This window comes from Saccoglossus kowalevskii, chromosome 17 (assembly GCF_978046115.1).
Source record: "Saccoglossus kowalevskii chromosome 17, keSacKowa6.1, whole genome shotgun sequence".
Lineage (NCBI taxonomy): Eukaryota > Metazoa > Hemichordata > Enteropneusta > Harrimaniidae > Saccoglossus > Saccoglossus kowalevskii.
In genome coordinates, this window is record NC_140657.1 from 22,740,846 (window position 1) to 22,759,131 (window position 18,286).

Consider the following 18,286-nt stretch of genomic DNA (forward strand, 5'->3'; position numbering starts at 1 on the left):
ATTTGAATGGTTGACACACTTCAAATATCCATATAGTCGACACGATCTGACAAGTGGTTTGCACAAACTTACAGTCTTAGGGCAACAAAACAGTTTCTTCCAAATCTTGCGTGAGGGCAGTACTCTCAGCATGCGCATTGCGTCGGTTCTCCATGGAAATGAAAATAATCAACATGGCGCTTGTCGAGGTCAATATTTGTCCGCTGTTCGGGTAAGTTGTAATAGTTATTATGCATTCATGGCGTAAATGTAAGTTGTTTTTCGAAAAAAACAAGTGTGGATATCTAGAAATTGTCTAGCAGACTGGCCAGCTGATCGAATCATGATGATTTTCAATTAGCTCGAGCTCCAACCGGTCGATCGGTGGTGAAAAGTGAACCATTGAAACATATCCGTGTAATGAATATTAGCAACTGTATTGTGTGTGAAGGTTATAAAATGAAACTCTCTTTTCTACGTGGATCTGAAGTAATGAGTGTAAAACGTTAGTGTCTTCAAAACACAGTCACTTGATGGCTGCAAATTCAAATAAATCGGCCAGGGGGCATCGTACATTTCAACGACCCATTTCTTACCTTTAAATGTAAAAATAAAAATTCCAATTACCGGTAGTAACCATTCTTGCGAAGCAACTAAAATGGCAACAAGTAGTTTATGAGATGCCGCATTTGATTTGTAACTTAGGCAGCTGTTATTTATTTATTGAAATAGTGAGACACCTGTTTCAAAAGGGTTTAAATAAATAAATAAATAAATAAATTAATTAATTTGACAATTTGTGTTGTACATTTACATGTAAGAGAAATTTTCTGGATTTTGAATTAATTTGAAATTAAAGCAGTTTTCAATACAGAATCCTGCTATATATCAGGTTTTGATTAGAACAACTCACAAATGCCATAACATATATCTAATAAAGGTGTTTTTATTTTGTTGACAGGTGACATCAGTGTGATATTGACAATGGCGGAGCAAAGGGAGGGAGACTTATCGAATGATGTGACGAAGAATGAGGAAGAAAATAAATCTGGGGAAGACACAAAAAATGCTACAGCTGCACAAAACAAAATTGTAGAAGAGAAACCTGCAATAGGTGAAAAAAAAGCTGCTGATAAATTCAGCGATTCAGAGAATGAAAAGTCTGATTTACAACCTGCCAAAGATGTAACACTTAGCACTCCAGATTGTGGCATACAGGAAGTGCAGACTGTTAATAAATTAGATATCAAACAGCAGAAAGATGGAGCTACAGAGGATGGGCGTGAAACCACTGCAACCATAGCAACAATGGATGATGTAAATTCTCAGCAGTCCGGTGATCAGAGTGATAAAGATACAGCTGATGAAAGGACTATAAATGATCAGGAAGAAGTAGTGTCACAGGATGTTGTTATTGCAGAGATAGAAAAGCAAAAAGTTGATGTACATGCCAAAAACTCAGGTGCTGATGATGGGGATCATAATGACAAGACGAGTGACGTTACAGATGAGTCTGGTCAGCCTGGGTTCTCAGAAGTGCCAAATCAGCCTACGCTGGAACAGGATCAAAGTTCGCAAAATTCTTCCGATGTAGGGAACAATCTAGTAGTTAATAAAAAAAGGAGGGACATACCCATGAGTGCCAAAAGTGTGACATTTGCGGAGGATAGTCATGAGAAACGAGACATTGTTGAGGAAGAAGATGAAGACAAACAATCTGTAGGTTACGAGAAATACGTCTTAGAAGCTGATAAAAAGGAACGAGATGCTGAGCTTGATACAAATGACGATAAGAAGGAACAAGACGCTGAGGGGGATACCAATAATGAAGCACAAGTGGATGAAATAGTAAGAACCTTCAAAACTTTATTGTTTCCCCATGCTTGGATATTTAAAGATGGAATATGGATGAAAACTTAGATTAATATAATTTTCTGTTTGGTACTTCATGTGGATGACCAGATTGAATTATGACCGTAAACTAAAAATGGTGAACACACAATGTAGTATTCGTTCAATAAAAAAACTACAAGTACATAGATTGTTATTGTATGCACTAAAACAGTCAGCACGCATGCATTTTTATTATATTGTTGAACGAATACTCAGTTGCACGCTACAAGACCAACAGTTTTAGTTTGTGATAAATTATAATGCAATTTACTCATCAGTATGGAGTATCAAACAGTAATATAACAAATTACACATTCTCAACTACCTGGGTATATTGCATCTTTAATGTTTGTCAATTTAGATGAAACTATTTTAGCAGAACACAAAGTTTTTCCATAGTTTATCACTGTCAGTATATCTGTCTATCCATTCAGCATCTATTTAGAGGATTTTCTGGTTCTCTCGTTGCTATATATGACTGATAGTTGGGGGTGGTTATGAACTTGACTCTCATTGTATACTTACTGCTGTGTGATTCGTTTTTAGAATACACTTAAACTTAATAAATCATTATCATGCAATATTACGACATTCACATAATTACCGGTACACATGTTTTCCCACTGTTAATTAAAGAACTCCGTGGCTTGAACCTTGGCATTCTGAATGCGTACAATTTCAAATTCAAAAACTTCTAAAAATACCTTGTTCTTATTAAAATATTGAAGGAAATATCTGTCCTTTTTCAAGAGAACCAATTCAAGCCGTTTGAACATACAAGGTCTTATTTCTCCCAGGAATCCATCACGAACAATTGCAAAACATAATGCCTGAACTGTTTGTTTGATTTCCACTGCATCTATTTTGTAATGAACATGTTCTGGTACAGTTTCAAACAAAAACTTTGTTGTAAATGACAGAAATAATTTATTTTTTTTGTTACATTTGTAGAAACCGGAAGTGCCATCAACTGGGCTCTTCCAAACAGCTGTGAGTGAGGAGAAGATTGAAGAAGCCAAACAGAGGAATATATCTACAGTGGGCACAGAAGCTATGGCAGTGGACTTGTGGGGACGAGAGCTGGTGCCAGCTGAATCTATGCAACAAGTCATTGAGAACAGAGCCGCAGAACAGTATGTTGTATTCAGTGTGATATCTAAGATATTTAGCTTTGAGAATATAATTTATGTAATATATCTAGAGTGTCTCATCTCCAATTAATGATATGGAAAAAACTATCATCATCATACTCTCATCGACGACAGTTCGACTAATTGATAACTTTCATAGATCGAATTGATTGTCGGTTTAATTCTTGTCTGGAGTTATACATAAGTGATCCATCAAATTTTTGTGAAGTCTTCTCAGAAAACTTCAACACATCTGCTCAAAGAATGGATCAGGATACTGTTAACGTATATACATTTTTGTAAGCGTATATAAGTAGTGGATTACATTACGTACGTGTCATATCACAGTGACTTTTATTCACCTAACTACATCACAAAAATTTGAACTACCCTGAATTCCTCTCAACTACCCCCCCCCCCAATAAAAGACTAGACTAGAAGTTGTTTCATTGGTCCTGTTTCTCTAAACCAGTGTTCTATCCTAGTCCGCTTGCATAACTGATCCCTGAAACTTTAACATTGATTGTTGAATACAATCAGAAATATTCACAGAATACAGTTTCAATATTCGTTTACTAATTGAACAAGATTTGAGCATAATTAACGTCTAAAAGCTGAGAAAAAAGGGATGTTTTAATCTGACACCAAAATGACTGTCAATCTCAGGTTTATTCAAGTCACAATGTTTCTCCAAACTTTAAGTGACAATATTTCATTTAAAGCGTGAGGGTCATCACTTGCGTCACCCCGCTTTAAGTCAGATCTAGTAAATTTCAATAGGGTCATTAAAACCACATTACCCATGGTGCATCAGTGCAATATTCCCTGGGATTGCAAAGCTGTACTTTAACTACAATATACTGTTCCTTGATACACAATATTTTCAAACGTACACTCATCATGCTCATGTTTAGTTTAAAAATGCCTGACTTAACATTAATATAATTTCATAATTTGCAGTTATGAAAAGGCACTTCAATTACAAGAAAGGGGCAAACACTACAAAGCCATTCTGTCTTTTGACAAAGCCATTAACCTGCAATCCCGGAAGGTAGAATACTACATCAACCGCGGTGAATCTTATCTTCAGGTTTGCGACTTCCAGTCGGCCATTTTGAACTATAAGAAAGCATGCGTATTGGACCCGGAAAATGATGATCACTACAGCAAATTGGCTTTCATATATTTCTTTCATGGTCAGACTCTCTTCGATCAACATAAATTTTCTGATGCGTTGGAATCGTTTTCAAGAGCTGCTGAAATGAAACCGGAGATTGTGGGTTATCACACAAGAAGGTGAGTAGATAAGTTCAATTTAATTCAAAATAATAAATTTGAATACCTGATGAGCAACAGTGACATGAGACACCTCTTTTAAGTACCTTAGATTGTTTCGTCGTATTCAGTTTTTGTTCATCAAGCTTTTTATATTGTTATGTGTTATTATTATTATACTTTTGTATGTACTGGTACTTATATAATAGCTGTCTAGGTGCTGTTTGCATGTGTATAACCTGCTATCTAGGTGCTGTTTGCACATGCTTAGCATAAACACATTGTTCCATTCGTTAATTCATTTTTCTGTAGAAAATTACTTTGCGTACAACATTCTGGTACGTGTTATAGGTTTATTCTCTTTACCCATTGTGTTAAAGTCAAAGGTCTATAACTGTCAACATGTGGTGTTGTACATTTTCTGTTCAGCGATTTTTTTTTTTATTTTTGTGAATTTATGCCATATAATTGGATAACATTTATGCAAAGTTATTTGAAAATTTGTCGTAATTATTTATTATGGGTAACGTATTGACCTATCTTAGTACGCTTAAAAGATTGATCCAGCTGACTATTCACTTATTGGTCAGCCACGTAAGTGGCTTTAAGTTTTAACACTAAGCAGTGACAACCGTATGGTCCATTTTAAGTGTACATGTATTTTGTTACACTGATACCATCTGTTTTTATCTGCTCGTGTTGAAAATACAAACAGGCTTTCCTGAAGAAAACTATTTTCAACTAAAATGTCTCTGTAGTACATTAGTGGGTGATATATGTGGTCCTGTGGTTGTACATGTACCAGTAAATATAATTGAGTAGTGGAGCGCCCTCACAGTAAGGGCGCCCTCATAACTAATACTTTCTGTTTTTCAGTGTTGCTTGTTTGGCAGCGTTACAAAGACACGGAGAGTGCCTGGCCTTAGTAAATAAAAGATTAGAAGTGGAACGAGAAAATCCAGATTTATATATTATGAGAGCCAGATTGCATGAACTTTTCAGAAATGTAAGAAACATCATTCCATCTAGGTGTAGATTTTGTGGTAATACGTCTAAATAGATGAACCATCCCTCTGTTGATAATTGATGAGTTCAAGGGGCAACATCAAACTCCATTTGACGCACATATTTACACTCGAACCAAACAATTTTCTCATCTTGGATGTGTGTTTTTTTCATTTTCTGTTATTTTGTTCATGATTGGATAGAAAAAAAAACGAACTAAAAATACTCCAAGATTTTTTTGACTTCATTAAAATAAAATCGTTTTTGTAGGATGGAAACTTTTTGAGGTCAAAACCCCCCACCCCCAAACTAAAGCAAATAAGTTTTTTATCCGACAGAAGGATTATTACAATCGATCTGCATTGTACATGTTTTTCAGTCAAATGATATATTTATAGTGCCAACATTTATTTTGTGTATTTATTAATAATTTGTTTAGCTGTTACCTCAGCTCCTCAAATTAGGATTTCTGGACACATGGATTTGACTTTCATAAATGTAATATTAATAATCCAATTATTATTATTAATCTTTTATATGTCATATTTTTTTTGGCCAAATATTTATGCAGCATTTCACACAATTTTTTCATTCTTGTTAATAATTTTAATTTGTTGATTTTTTACGAACTGCACTTGAATTTCCATTGGGATTGATCAAAACAACAAAATGTCGCTTTATTTTTTGAATAGTGACAAAAGGCAACTTCCATGGCTAAGATTTTTATAAGTTGTTGTGTTTGATTTGGTCTGGTTGACATGGGATAGGGCATTAAATCCAAAATAGGAATACAGCCTGTCACAAAATCTCAAATATGGAATACGAATGTAATATATTTGTAAATCTGTTTGATATACTACTTTCTATGATATGACTTTGCAGACTACACTATGTTATTACGACTTGAAGGACGCCTTACAACTTGATCCGAACCAAGAGGAAGCTCTTATCATGATGGGTAAAATGGAAATGAAAGCCAACGAGTATAAAAAACAAGCCATACAAATGAACCTTGGTGGTAAATATAAAGAATCATTACAGAAGGTATCCATGGCGATAGAAACTAACCCTACTGTGCCAGAATACCATGTATTGAGGTAAGGTGCATATAGTAAATATTTTCACTGAGTGTAACACACTGCTGGTAAAAAATAAAAAGCATGAGGATTTTTCTGGGACATAAAATTCTAACATAAAATGTTGCTTTCTAATAAAAGCCATAGGATATTAATATGCCATGCATAAATTCACTTCATGTGCAAATGTGTCATGGAAGTTTGTTGCTATGGCTCAAATAAAATTTGCATATTGAAATTATGACATAATGATCAACTTATGAATTTTAATGATCAAATTATAAACTTGATACAGCTCAAATCAATGACCAACATCAATTTCCAGGTAGTTCAAGGGTTATTGTGGATCTCATCACTTGTTGTATAAGAACTCAGTTTCTGGTGGTTTCTTAATTGTGTTAGAACTCTAGTGTTTCCATATATATCTTAAAAGTCCTATGACAGTGTTTATGAGAATTGAGACAGTGTTGATTGATCCTATAGTAATGGCCATAATAAAGACACAATTTTGAATCCAAAACAGATAGTAAAGTATATGTATATAAAGTCCTACAATAGTAAATTTAATTTAACTTCTTTGGGCTGCTTCACTGTAGGTAGTTGTCTCAACTAAGAGTCATGTCAGTGAAAATAAAACCTAAGCTATAAACATTATTGAAATTATATAAAATGTTAATTTAGTGGAGAAATATTGCAATACTGAGTATTAAAAGCAACTGAAAAATCATCTTTTTTTATTCAGATATTTGTTATTCCTCATCATGCTTTATTCATGAGTGAATTTTTTTGATTGGAAGTTGTACATGCATGTATTTAAACACTGACTCTGGTCACACTCTTGATGTAAAAATTGTCCAATGCAATTGGTTATACACATGTAGTACTCATGTATGCCACTCTGACACCGTGTTTAATTATACTTCTTAGAGGAGCACTTCACAGACGACTCCAGGACTTCAATTCTGCTATCGATGACTATCTACTGGCGTTGGATAAAACTGACCACGATGAGGAACATCCCACGTACCAGGACGCACAGCGACAGTTATTATTAACTTACAACGACTTCGCTGTTGAGTGCTTCTCTAAAGAGTTTTACGATGAGGCTATTATACTCCTGAACAAAGCGATCAAGGGCGAGAAAAGAGAAAAAGGGTTGTACATCAACAGAGGAGGTAGGTAAACATGTATTGGGTAGATGATAAATAGTAAGGTGTTCGGTGATTGGCTAATTCGTTAGATAATAAATAGTAAGGTGTTCATTGATTGGCTAATTGGTTAGATGATAAATAGTAAGGTGTTCATTGATTGGCTAATTAGTTAGATAATAAATAGTAAGGTGTTCATTGATTGGCTAATTGGTTAGGTGTTAGTTTGCCAATCATAGGCAATCTTGTTTATAAATAGGAGTTCTTTTTTTTCTTTCACAGATTGTTTCTTTCGCCAGAATGCGTTACAGTTTGCGTTAGCTGATTACCATCAAGCCTTGGAATTGGATTCCTCTGATTCCTGGATCCGAGCTAGGATTGCTAACATCCACAATGAATTTGGACTGCAAGATTACGAGGAACGCAGCTTTCAGGAAGCAGAGGCAAGGTTTACCGTCGCTATTCAGCACAACCCACGAATTGCTCAGTACTATGTTTCCAGATCCAAAGCCAGGTTTATGATGGAGGTAAGCAATACACCATCCCTGTAAGTCATACTTGCTAATGCTGATGCACTTCTGTGGTGTAAAGCGATGTAAGGAACGCTGTACTCAGCATGGATATATATTTCGTCTGTGCTCATCCATGCATATTTCTCAGAGTTTTGCTTTTTTCCTAAATGACCAACAACTTCACATGCAAGCACAATTGTTGCTACCTGTGTCTATGTCATGTGATCTCACAATGTTTCTCAAAATCCTTGATTTCTTCTTGGTGTTTGTGCACTGATTTATATAGAGTCGAGACTAACTGGCATAACATTTTCATTCTTTCTGTCTGTCAGAATTTGCTCACATTTTTTGGGGAAAAAACAAAATTTTTCCATGATCTGAAGCCTGCAGCAATTTGAAAAAAAAAAACCTGTACGTTGGAACACTCTGCAAAAATTGTTAGCAAAAAGATATTCAAACACACAATCAAGTGAGATGTTGAAATGATCACCAGCATTTAGAATTTGAAATGACAAAACAATTATAATGTTTAGGGAGTACAAAGATTTGTTTTTCTGATGTGGTGGTGCTTCCCACTACTATGTAATAGATAATATTTGGTAATCATTGTTCTAAGTAACTATTCAAAATAGTTAGATATTTTGAGCAATAGCTCTTCTTTATGTGTAATGTATACGTAAAAATGAATGATCAAATCTTTACAGCGCCATCAAAAGTTTAGCTTTTTTATCTTTTCCAGAACCTTGGTGGATCAAGAACCGATTTATTAATGGGTCTCCATCTGGAGCCTGGTAATGATGAGATTATGTCTCTTCTGCCACGACTCTTTCCTGGCAAGACAGTAGGGGATGTTATGAAGAGCAAAGCTGCCCGTGCCGCTAAACTTACTGTGGAGAATGCTGTTGTAATGGCGTCACCCGTCAAACTGCCAACATTAGAAAGGTAGACTAGTATTGCTTTTTTTTCGTGGTGCATATCGTTCAATAATAGGCACAGGAAACATGTCATTGAAATTGGGCATCATCATTTGTTGCATACTCAAAGAAAAAACAAATCTTGTGAAAGTACCAATATTATGTAATCACAGTGACAAGTGAATGCTAAATTGTATACCGTATTTGTCCTCAGTTAAGCGCCACCTTCAATTAGGCGCCAGTGCCACAAAAACTTTGTATTTTACACCTCAATTAAGCGCCAGACAAAGTTGAAATTTTGGCACGTAATGATCGTGAATTGGGCGCCGGCGGATCGACTACCGGTTACCGGTTCGTAGCGATGGACGCGATCGCGGAAGTCCCTCGCTGTTACTGTACGAATGGCTTTTATGTAAAAAAAAAAAATGCTTTTGTTTCTAACAATTTTTAAGAAATCGGTCTATAATCTCTTGAAACATGTCTTTTTAGTCTACTGTAGAAAATATCAGCGTGGTTTTTAATTTCGCAGTAAGTCCATAAAAACGAAATTAAAACAATGCGAAAATGTTCTGTTTCAAATGCGCTGTTGTCACAGTAAACAGTGTTAAATTATTCTTTAAATGCTCAGTTTACTTTCCAAAAATAACTAATTTCTTGATTTGAAAAAAAAAATCATGCCGTTTTTCGGTGCAGTGACGCAAACTGATTAGTAATGATTTGCTAATACAATACATAATCTGTCAATCCTTGGTATTTGCACTACCATTAATATGTCTGTACACCCTCATTTGTAATGAGCATAGAATCTGTTTCACATAGCCTAAAAATATTAATCCACGGACATTACAAAAATCACAGCTCTTACATCACTTGAGTTGATATATTTGAAAATTTTCATCTTGTATTGTCTCATTTTCAGGACCAGTGAGGATGGAGATGATGAGACAGAGCTTAAAGATGAGAAAGGGGCGCCATCCACTGCTGTGCCGTCTACAGCGTATAGTTATCAAACAACATATAAGCCAGGATTCCCGGATCTGAAAGCTTGTATGGATGAAATGGAATTCCATCGACATATTGTTAAAGGAAAAAAAAGGGTGAGATAACAGTTATATTTTATGATTGTCAAAGGGACTGTGTATATATGGGTGGTTTCATCCATGCATTTTGTTCATATGTCCATGTGCCTGAGGCCATTTCTCAGGTTTACATTGTCTATGCCTGATTTGGTTTGCAGATGTCCATACATGGGTAATTGCATACCTGAATGTTAGTTTGTTTTTCAATTCGGGTTCTATTCTGGCATCATTCAAGTGTAACACAAAGACAACGTATCATGCATGTGCATAACCCCCCCCCCCCCATTTAATAGAATATGGCTGACTCATTAACATATTTTGACCACAGAAACACCTAAATTACGTAAGCATATGCGTTGCTATCGGTAATACAGCAAATACTTTTTCAAATTTTTATTTTTTTATTATGAAACTCAGTTGACCAATGTTTAATTCAAAATAGCCACCTAAGTGGAATTTAAATACAAAGCCATTGTTACCATAAAAACAGGTTGGGGTACTCTTTTTATATTTTCTCAGTTGAGTTAACCATAGACTTGTATGCCATTTCAATTTGCTGTTTTTTTCTAACCTACGCCGTTACACCAAATCCTAAATTCGTTTGGTCCATAGATTTAAACTTAAAAGGGCATAAGATGGTCAATGTATGTTTACTATCACAAAAAGAATCAAATTCTGTTTTAACTGTTTTTGTGTTTTGTTTTTTTTACTGCAGATAACTCAAAAGGTTAAGAAAATGCTCTACGGTAGTAGCACGTTAAAAAATGATAGACCAAGACTTGCACCTCAGCCGCCTGCCCGACCCGTAGCTGTACGTGGTGGTGCACTCGGCTCCCAGGGCATGGTGTCGGTTGTGAACAACGGTGCAAAACCACAACAGGCTGGATGGCGGTCATTTTCACTAGGAATATCACCCTCGTAGTACAAGCCACTTAATTTCTGACTACTGAAAATTATTTATTCATGAGAATAAATGCATACTACATTTTTTTAGAGCCAAAAAAACAAACTTATTGACTGTTATATACAATTATTTCTTTTGTTTTCAACTCCATGCAGATTTTTTGGCAAATAGATCTAATATCCACCTCTATTTTCAAAGCATGCATACTCACAAAATCCAGTCTACAATTCCACCTGATTTAAACATGTTTTTTATTTTTCACTCTCTCCTGGCGAGGATGTGGGCATAGCAAAGAAAGAAAGTTAAGAAACCCATTTAAGCCTGTTCTTGTTTCTATAGTTACCCTTTTATTGGACTGCTATATATAAAATTCCGATTTTTTTTTTAATTTTTCATAAAATGGGAGCAGGTTGAAACATATGTCTTAACTTTTTTTTTTTTCGTGACAGGTACTGTAAGCTTAATTTTCACTCCAAGGAATTTTGCCAATTTAATGATTTTATTGCATTTGACTACAGTCGCTGATGCTTTATGTCATAGGATGTCCAAGAAACCCCAGCTACAAAATTTCACAATTTTCACTATATAACAAAGATTTGTCTTGTAAAATTAAAGTTGTTTATAGTGGTTTGGCAACCCTATATTAGGCAATAAACTAAAATGACTGGATCTCGTTTTTGTTGGGTGGTAATCTTTAAAATAATATTTTACTTGTATGTACAGTGTATTATATTGGATTTTTAAAATTGATTATATATGTTTTTGTTAATATTAAAACTGAAAAATGAGAAAGAAATGAATGGATAAATTGCTCTCTTTATTTGAATATATGGAACATGGTATAGCAGTGATCTATGATTATATGAGATTGTTACGAGGATACCGAAAAGTATGCATGAAGACAGTACAGAGGAAGTATTGAGGTTGATGCGCTGTGTACTGTTTGAGTACATACTTTTCAGCATCCTCGTAATAACCTTATTATTAAACATCTTTTTCTCCAAAGGATACATCATGGGAATGCCGAAATACAAAAATTTTAAAACAGATTGAGCGAACTTCTTTATATGGGGTTCGGTCATACCCTGAGGGCTGCCATGTTTGTTTTTATTATTAGAGGACACTTGCATGCATATTCGTTCCATATTTGAAATTCGCATTTCCTAATATAGTAGGATGAAAATACCCAGTGTGTTACCGCAAAATTACGGCATGCTGTAACTTATGGTGTTACCGTGATAGATGTATAATAATGTGTTGGTACATTGGGATCTTGAAAAATGTCCTATTATAGTTACAGATTTTGTAATTTGGGTGTAAAAACAAAGAAAATTAGAGGTCATTTTCGTTTGTGCCTCGAAACAATTATACAGTCTCAATTTTATTTTTTGTATACCTCTCTCAAAAAAAGTTGGCAGCAGTGACGTTTAGTGTGAAATATTGCTGTAAACATCATTTGTTGGTTGTTTGAATAGTACACTGGGAAAAAAAATCATGCAACAGGACCGTGTTTTTATTAAGTTCAGACAGAAATGTATATTTTTAACATATATTGCTAAGGGTAACAAATCTGACAACCTTTGAAAAACATCGACGACTGCAAATGTAAATTTACGTTCACTGACGCTCGTTGACACCATGCTGAATTAGCATGTGAGGTCTGGAAAGTCAAGGGAAAAATAAAAAAAAATCTTTGAAAAGTCTTTAAATTTCTTCACAGTTATTAATTCATTTTAGAAAGGCTCGTTTTATCCAGGCAACTACCACATTCTCGTACTTTGATGAGCTTTAGTGATGGTATAGGCCTGAATTAAACGTTACCAAAAGTCTCCAAACCATGGGGATAAAACTCCGTACATAGTACATGTTTATCAGCGAAATACCGTTTGACGTCTGGCGAATCAAATAGTTCCTTTAACTTATCAGCGGCGGAGAGATAAGTGGAACCGTTGTCGGATATAAATCTAGACAGCATTGTTCGTCGTGCTGCGAACCGTCGGAAAGCGCATAAAAAAATTGGCGCCGACAAATCAGACACGAGTTCTACTAAATGTATAGCCCGAGTTACCGCACACGTAAATAACAACAAATATACGCCTTTTGTTCTTTGCCATTGTGTGCACCTTTAACGTATAGCGCACCCGTAAAGTCCACACCTGTTCTTACCGAAAACGGCGAAGTGACGTTTACACGAAACGATTGCAACGGAGCTTGACTGGGTTGACAATGCGGTTTTCCAGTAATTTTCCGACACGTTAAGCAGTGTTGTAGTAATTTCTTTACAATTTGACGGATTTTCGTATCCAATATCTTTGTCGTAGATCAGTAACCGTAGACAGCAATCCGGAATGTAGTGTACGTGAATGAGAATCCAATACAACAATGTGAACACACATTTATATGATGTGAACACACCTTTATACGATGTGAATACACCTTTATATGATGTGAACATACCTTTATATGATGTGAACATACCTTTATACGATCTGAATACACCTTTATATGATGTGAACACACCTTTATACGATGTGAATACACCTTTATACGATGTGAATACACCTTTATATGATGTGAATACACCTTTATACGATGTGAATACACCTTTATACGATGTGAATACACCTTTATATGATGTGAACATACCTTTATATGATGTGAACATACCTTTATACGATCTGAATACACCTTTATATGATGTGAACACACATTTATACGATGTGAACACAACTTTATACAATGTGAACACACCTTTATACGATGTGGACACACCTTTATGCGATGTAAACACACCTTTATATGATGTGAACACACATTTATACGATGTGAACACAACTTTATACAATGTGAACACACCTTTATACGATGTGGACACACCTTTATGCGATGTAAACACACCTTTATATGATGTGAACATACCTTTATACGTTGTAAGCATGCAGTGAACGCACATTTATAAGATTTTGTTTTCGATAGTGCTGTACATGTATTTTGTATATTTAAAGGACGGTGGTCGTCACGTAGCGTGTGTTAGAATTTCGTGTACACAAACAATGTATTTTACATGTGTTGTGTACGTCGCTATGAATTCCATATCGAACAGAGCGCGGCCCGACGACCACCGCCCTTTAAAAATGCATTTAGATTCGTTTTGCGACCGGATCAAAGATGGACGATTACAAATACTGAAGTTCTTGTGCAGGTACATTGTTTTCAAAATAAAAGTGATTCGATACAGAGGGAAATGAAACATATCTACAACCACTGTATGTGCTTCTTCCAAAGATATATTTTAATAGTATACATGTTTTGTAACTTGCGTATCAGGAGAAATTATGTCATAGTACGGCTAAATGAAACAAAACGGTCGATGTTTTCACACTAAAAAAAATATTCTATTTGGAAAACTTATACTAATATACCAATTCTGTAAAGTAACAATACATCTATAACTATACTATGGGGTGCTGTGGTCTTATTTTGTGGTTTCTATACACAACCGTCACCATATCAGCCAGGGTACCAGTGCTATGAACTGTATATATATATCAGCATTAGCATATATCCCCTAAGTCACCCTACTATCAATTATCGCCACCACCTGATGGGATCCGCCATGTGAACCACCACCTGTACGTCCACCATCGCATCGGGTCTTCGCTATTTTTGGTAGTAAACTCAATCCAATTACTTGGTAGTAAACTCCAGGGCTTAAAACTATAACAGTCGTAAATATTGTAAGTATAATACCCATTCGTATCGATATTTAGACGAATGGTCTGGGATATTATTTCCATGGTTACAGATTACATGTAACGATTATCTATATTTAGCGAAACACACCATTTACTGATTAAAATCCAGTCTTTTTTTTTGAACTTGATGTTTTATATCGTTATATGCATGACTGAAAAGCCCGGGGTCACTAATAGAAACTTACTATGCGAGGCAACCAAATTATGTTTAAAAATGGGCAGATGATCCCTTTTTGACATTTTCAATGGTCAGGGGTCCCTTTTTGACATTTTCAGGGATTTGTTGTCTTGATATACTGTGTGATATGTGCCAATGGTAGACCCATTTTACCATGATTTTAAACTAGTGTATATTAATAAGGGATTGGTCAGTTACTTCGGCCTGGGGGGGGGGGGGTCGGTGGATCAGTAGGGGGGTTACCCTGTTTTTGATTGTGCGAATAGGGGGGGTCACCCTGTTTTTGATATCATGTTTTCCAGAATTCACACACGCGCTCATGCATATATTTTTAAAAATTTTATTTCAGAACAAACGATAAAAAAGTTAATCGTACAAATGTGTTCTTAATAATAACTATTACCTATATTGCCTATAAATTTGTTGATGCAAAAATATTATAGGCTAAATATTCTGAGGTTAAAGTTGCCAAATAACTAACAGATTATGCAATGCGGCTAGAATCCCAATTATACAGTTAAGTTTTAACCACATCCCAAGTCCATGTGCTGCTGATTATTTATTTAAAGTCTGAAGTCACCATTGTATAAACTATTTACTGGATTTATCTAATTATAACAGGAGACGGAAAGACAACATGTAGCAATTAGTACAAAGAGCAGTGACAGTTTTTGTTCAGCAAATCAAAAAGGTTAAATTTGTGAAAATGCTGATATATAAATTAAAATAAATGATGAAAAAATAAATAAATAAATAAATAAATAGTTTTTTTGTTTTTTTAACTTTTAAATATGCATATTTTGCTCTGTAAAATACCAAAATCCAACACAAATTTAAGCAAAAATCAAAGTTTCCTTTGTTTTCATAAGCACATAATAATATAATGTTGGTGGGGGGGGGGTCACCCACTTTTTTTTATTTGATAGGGGGTGGGTCAACTGAGATTTACAGCTGGCAAAATGGAATCTGCCGACCCCCGAAGTAACTGACCAATCCCTAAGCGGTGTGTTTCGTGTAAATGTGTTTCAAGGACCCGATCTCTCTGATTTTCACCAAACGTTGGTGCCTCGCATACCACGTATATAAAATAATACAAGTGATCCCCGGGCTGAAAGAATACAATGGTCAAGTTTAGTCCAACACTCTGGAATCAGTGGAATACTCGTATGTTTCACTGAACGGAACAACACCGTGCAGACGGACCGTGACGATGCGTCAAACTGGCTGTCGGTTGAAATGTTTTGCACTAGACATAATTTTAGAGCCTGTATTTTTCTACGAGATGTTTCTAAGTTTTTTTGAGGATTATTCTGTAAAGAAATCGCTGAAATTATTTAATATGTTCATAAAAGGGAAGTTGTCGCGTCGACGATGGGCTACGGGCGACTGACTGGATGGCGCCCTCTCGTGCCAATCCCCCTGATTATTTGTAGCATTTTGTATTGTATGTGATACGATTCAATATACATGTAAATGTATTTACAGGATAGTATATGAAGTCAGTTCGTTTCGTTCCGTTCTGGTTCGTTTCGTCTCTTTGAATACCATACCTGCAATAAAATATTAGGAAATGCCTTTTTTCGGTAGATCGGTGAATTGGCTTAAACAATCGTCCTAGAATGCGTCTTTCTAGCTACAGTTTCCAATAGTTCTCTCCCCTTAACATTTACAAATTTGAAATGCACGTTTTGACATTTTTGAAATCAGCCTCCTCCGCTCAAAATTTGGTTTCAAAAATACTAATCTAAAAAAATCCTAATCGTCAACTGTGTAAAAAGTTTTAAATTAGTACATTTTAGATACATTTTTGACCATCATTTCAGTTTTCATATATTTGATCTCAAAAATGTCAAACGTGTATACTAGTCTGTTGTTGGATACTTAGATTACGTGTAAAAGGGGCATATGATACTGTTCATCACTTCCGGGCGTGTCAGTAGCCATTCCATTTAGCTATTCACACGAGCGGCGTGTCAATATAGACCACTTTCCCGGAAGTCGAAGAACATTTCCCATGCCTGCGCACACAGGCGCTCGGAAAGTTTCTTGGGTAATAAAAATGACCTAACGTTTTATTATATGAGTGCTCGGCCAATGTACCTGCGACTGACTAATAGACCTATAAGTATCATGAAGAAAAGTTCCGAGCGCCTGTGCCCGCCGGCGCGCATACCGTTTTGGGGTGTAACGTAAACTTGCGCGTGTGATATTGTGCTTCTGGTTGTGCCAATCGACGTCACACGAATAAAATTCCCTTCTATCGACCCTCAGCAACTGACATGTTTGTATTTTCCGCCATGACAAAGCACAGGAAGCCCACGAACTATAATCATAATCTATAATCAGCCGATCCCCCTTCCCCGCTCACAGGGACTGCGTTGATTATAGTTTCTGGGCTCCCTGTGGACAAAGCAGGAGTATCGCTCTCGTCTTAACCAACAGGGGCGCGTGTGATACGACAGGATGGCAGCGGCCATTAGTGGTATAACTTCATAAATTAAAATTATATTATTCTATAGTTCTAGATTTAAAAAAATGAGTGTACATAATAATTGCTGCTATATAGCTATCAACATTGGGACGTTGACATTTTCATAAATCATCATTACCGATTTTAGAGTATGAAGACACATTTGTCTTCATACGGATCCACATTCAGTTAAACTGGCACGACGCGGCGCGATTGTTGTCACGGTGGCGTTTTCAGTTGACTACTAATCATCGAAATTCGTTGATTTTTGCAGGGTGGTTTTAAAGGGCGGTAATCGTCGTGCTGCGCATGTGCGACATTTGTGTTGATAAACATTGATTTTCCCACAATCCAAATATGAGGTTTGACCTAGACGCGGCTTGCACTAATTACTGCCCGGGTGTCTCCTTCGATACCTTCCAATCATCTAAAAAAATACCTTGGTAACGTCCCAGTTTGTCAGTCAATGTCGCCATCTTTGATTATATGCGACCTATATATCTCACGCATACGTGGCAGGACGGCTACCGCCCTTTAATTTATGCTGCCCACAAAACTCATATAAAAAAATCAAACATCGAAACTTCAAACATCCTTGTAAAAATGTTTCATCATATTAAAATGTTGTTCTGTTACCTATACATCATTTTGTATGGACTGTTGGTTGTCACGAACTATTAAGATATTCTGACGGCTAACGTATATTTCCCATGATGCTTTTATTTTGAAATCGCATTTGTAAAAATAACGATTTTTGAATTTTCCAAAAAAAAATCGTACTTGCAAAAAAACACACAAAAAAAACAACAAATTGGACGACTTGTGTTCAAGTCAAGTCTATGTGTTTTATTTGATAGAAAAAGGCGGCATACAACTCAACTCCTTAGCTCAACGAGTTGAGACATGGTCACATGACCACGGCGCCTCATGACATATACATTTTGGATCAGGTTAGGGGTTCCACAGGT

The 18,286-nt window shown here is 35.8% G+C and overlaps 1 protein-coding gene across 1 annotated transcript; it reads left to right on the forward strand.

The window, feature by feature from the left end:
* Positions 1-106: 106 nt before the first annotated feature.
* On the forward strand, positions 107-11,723 carry LOC144345480 (uncharacterized). The gene is made up of 11 exons (XM_085492094.1): positions 107-211; positions 941-1,827; positions 2,824-3,005; positions 3,963-4,298; positions 5,154-5,283; positions 6,165-6,379; positions 7,286-7,533; positions 7,789-8,033; positions 8,758-8,960; positions 9,852-10,029; positions 10,727-11,723. Exons 2-11 carry the CDS (start codon positions 964-966, stop codon positions 10,931-10,933), a joined length of 2,808 nt encoding a protein of 935 aa, XP_085348220.1. The 5' UTR covers positions 107-211; positions 941-963; the 3' UTR covers positions 10,934-11,723.
* Positions 11,724-18,286: the final 6,563 nt, after the last annotated feature.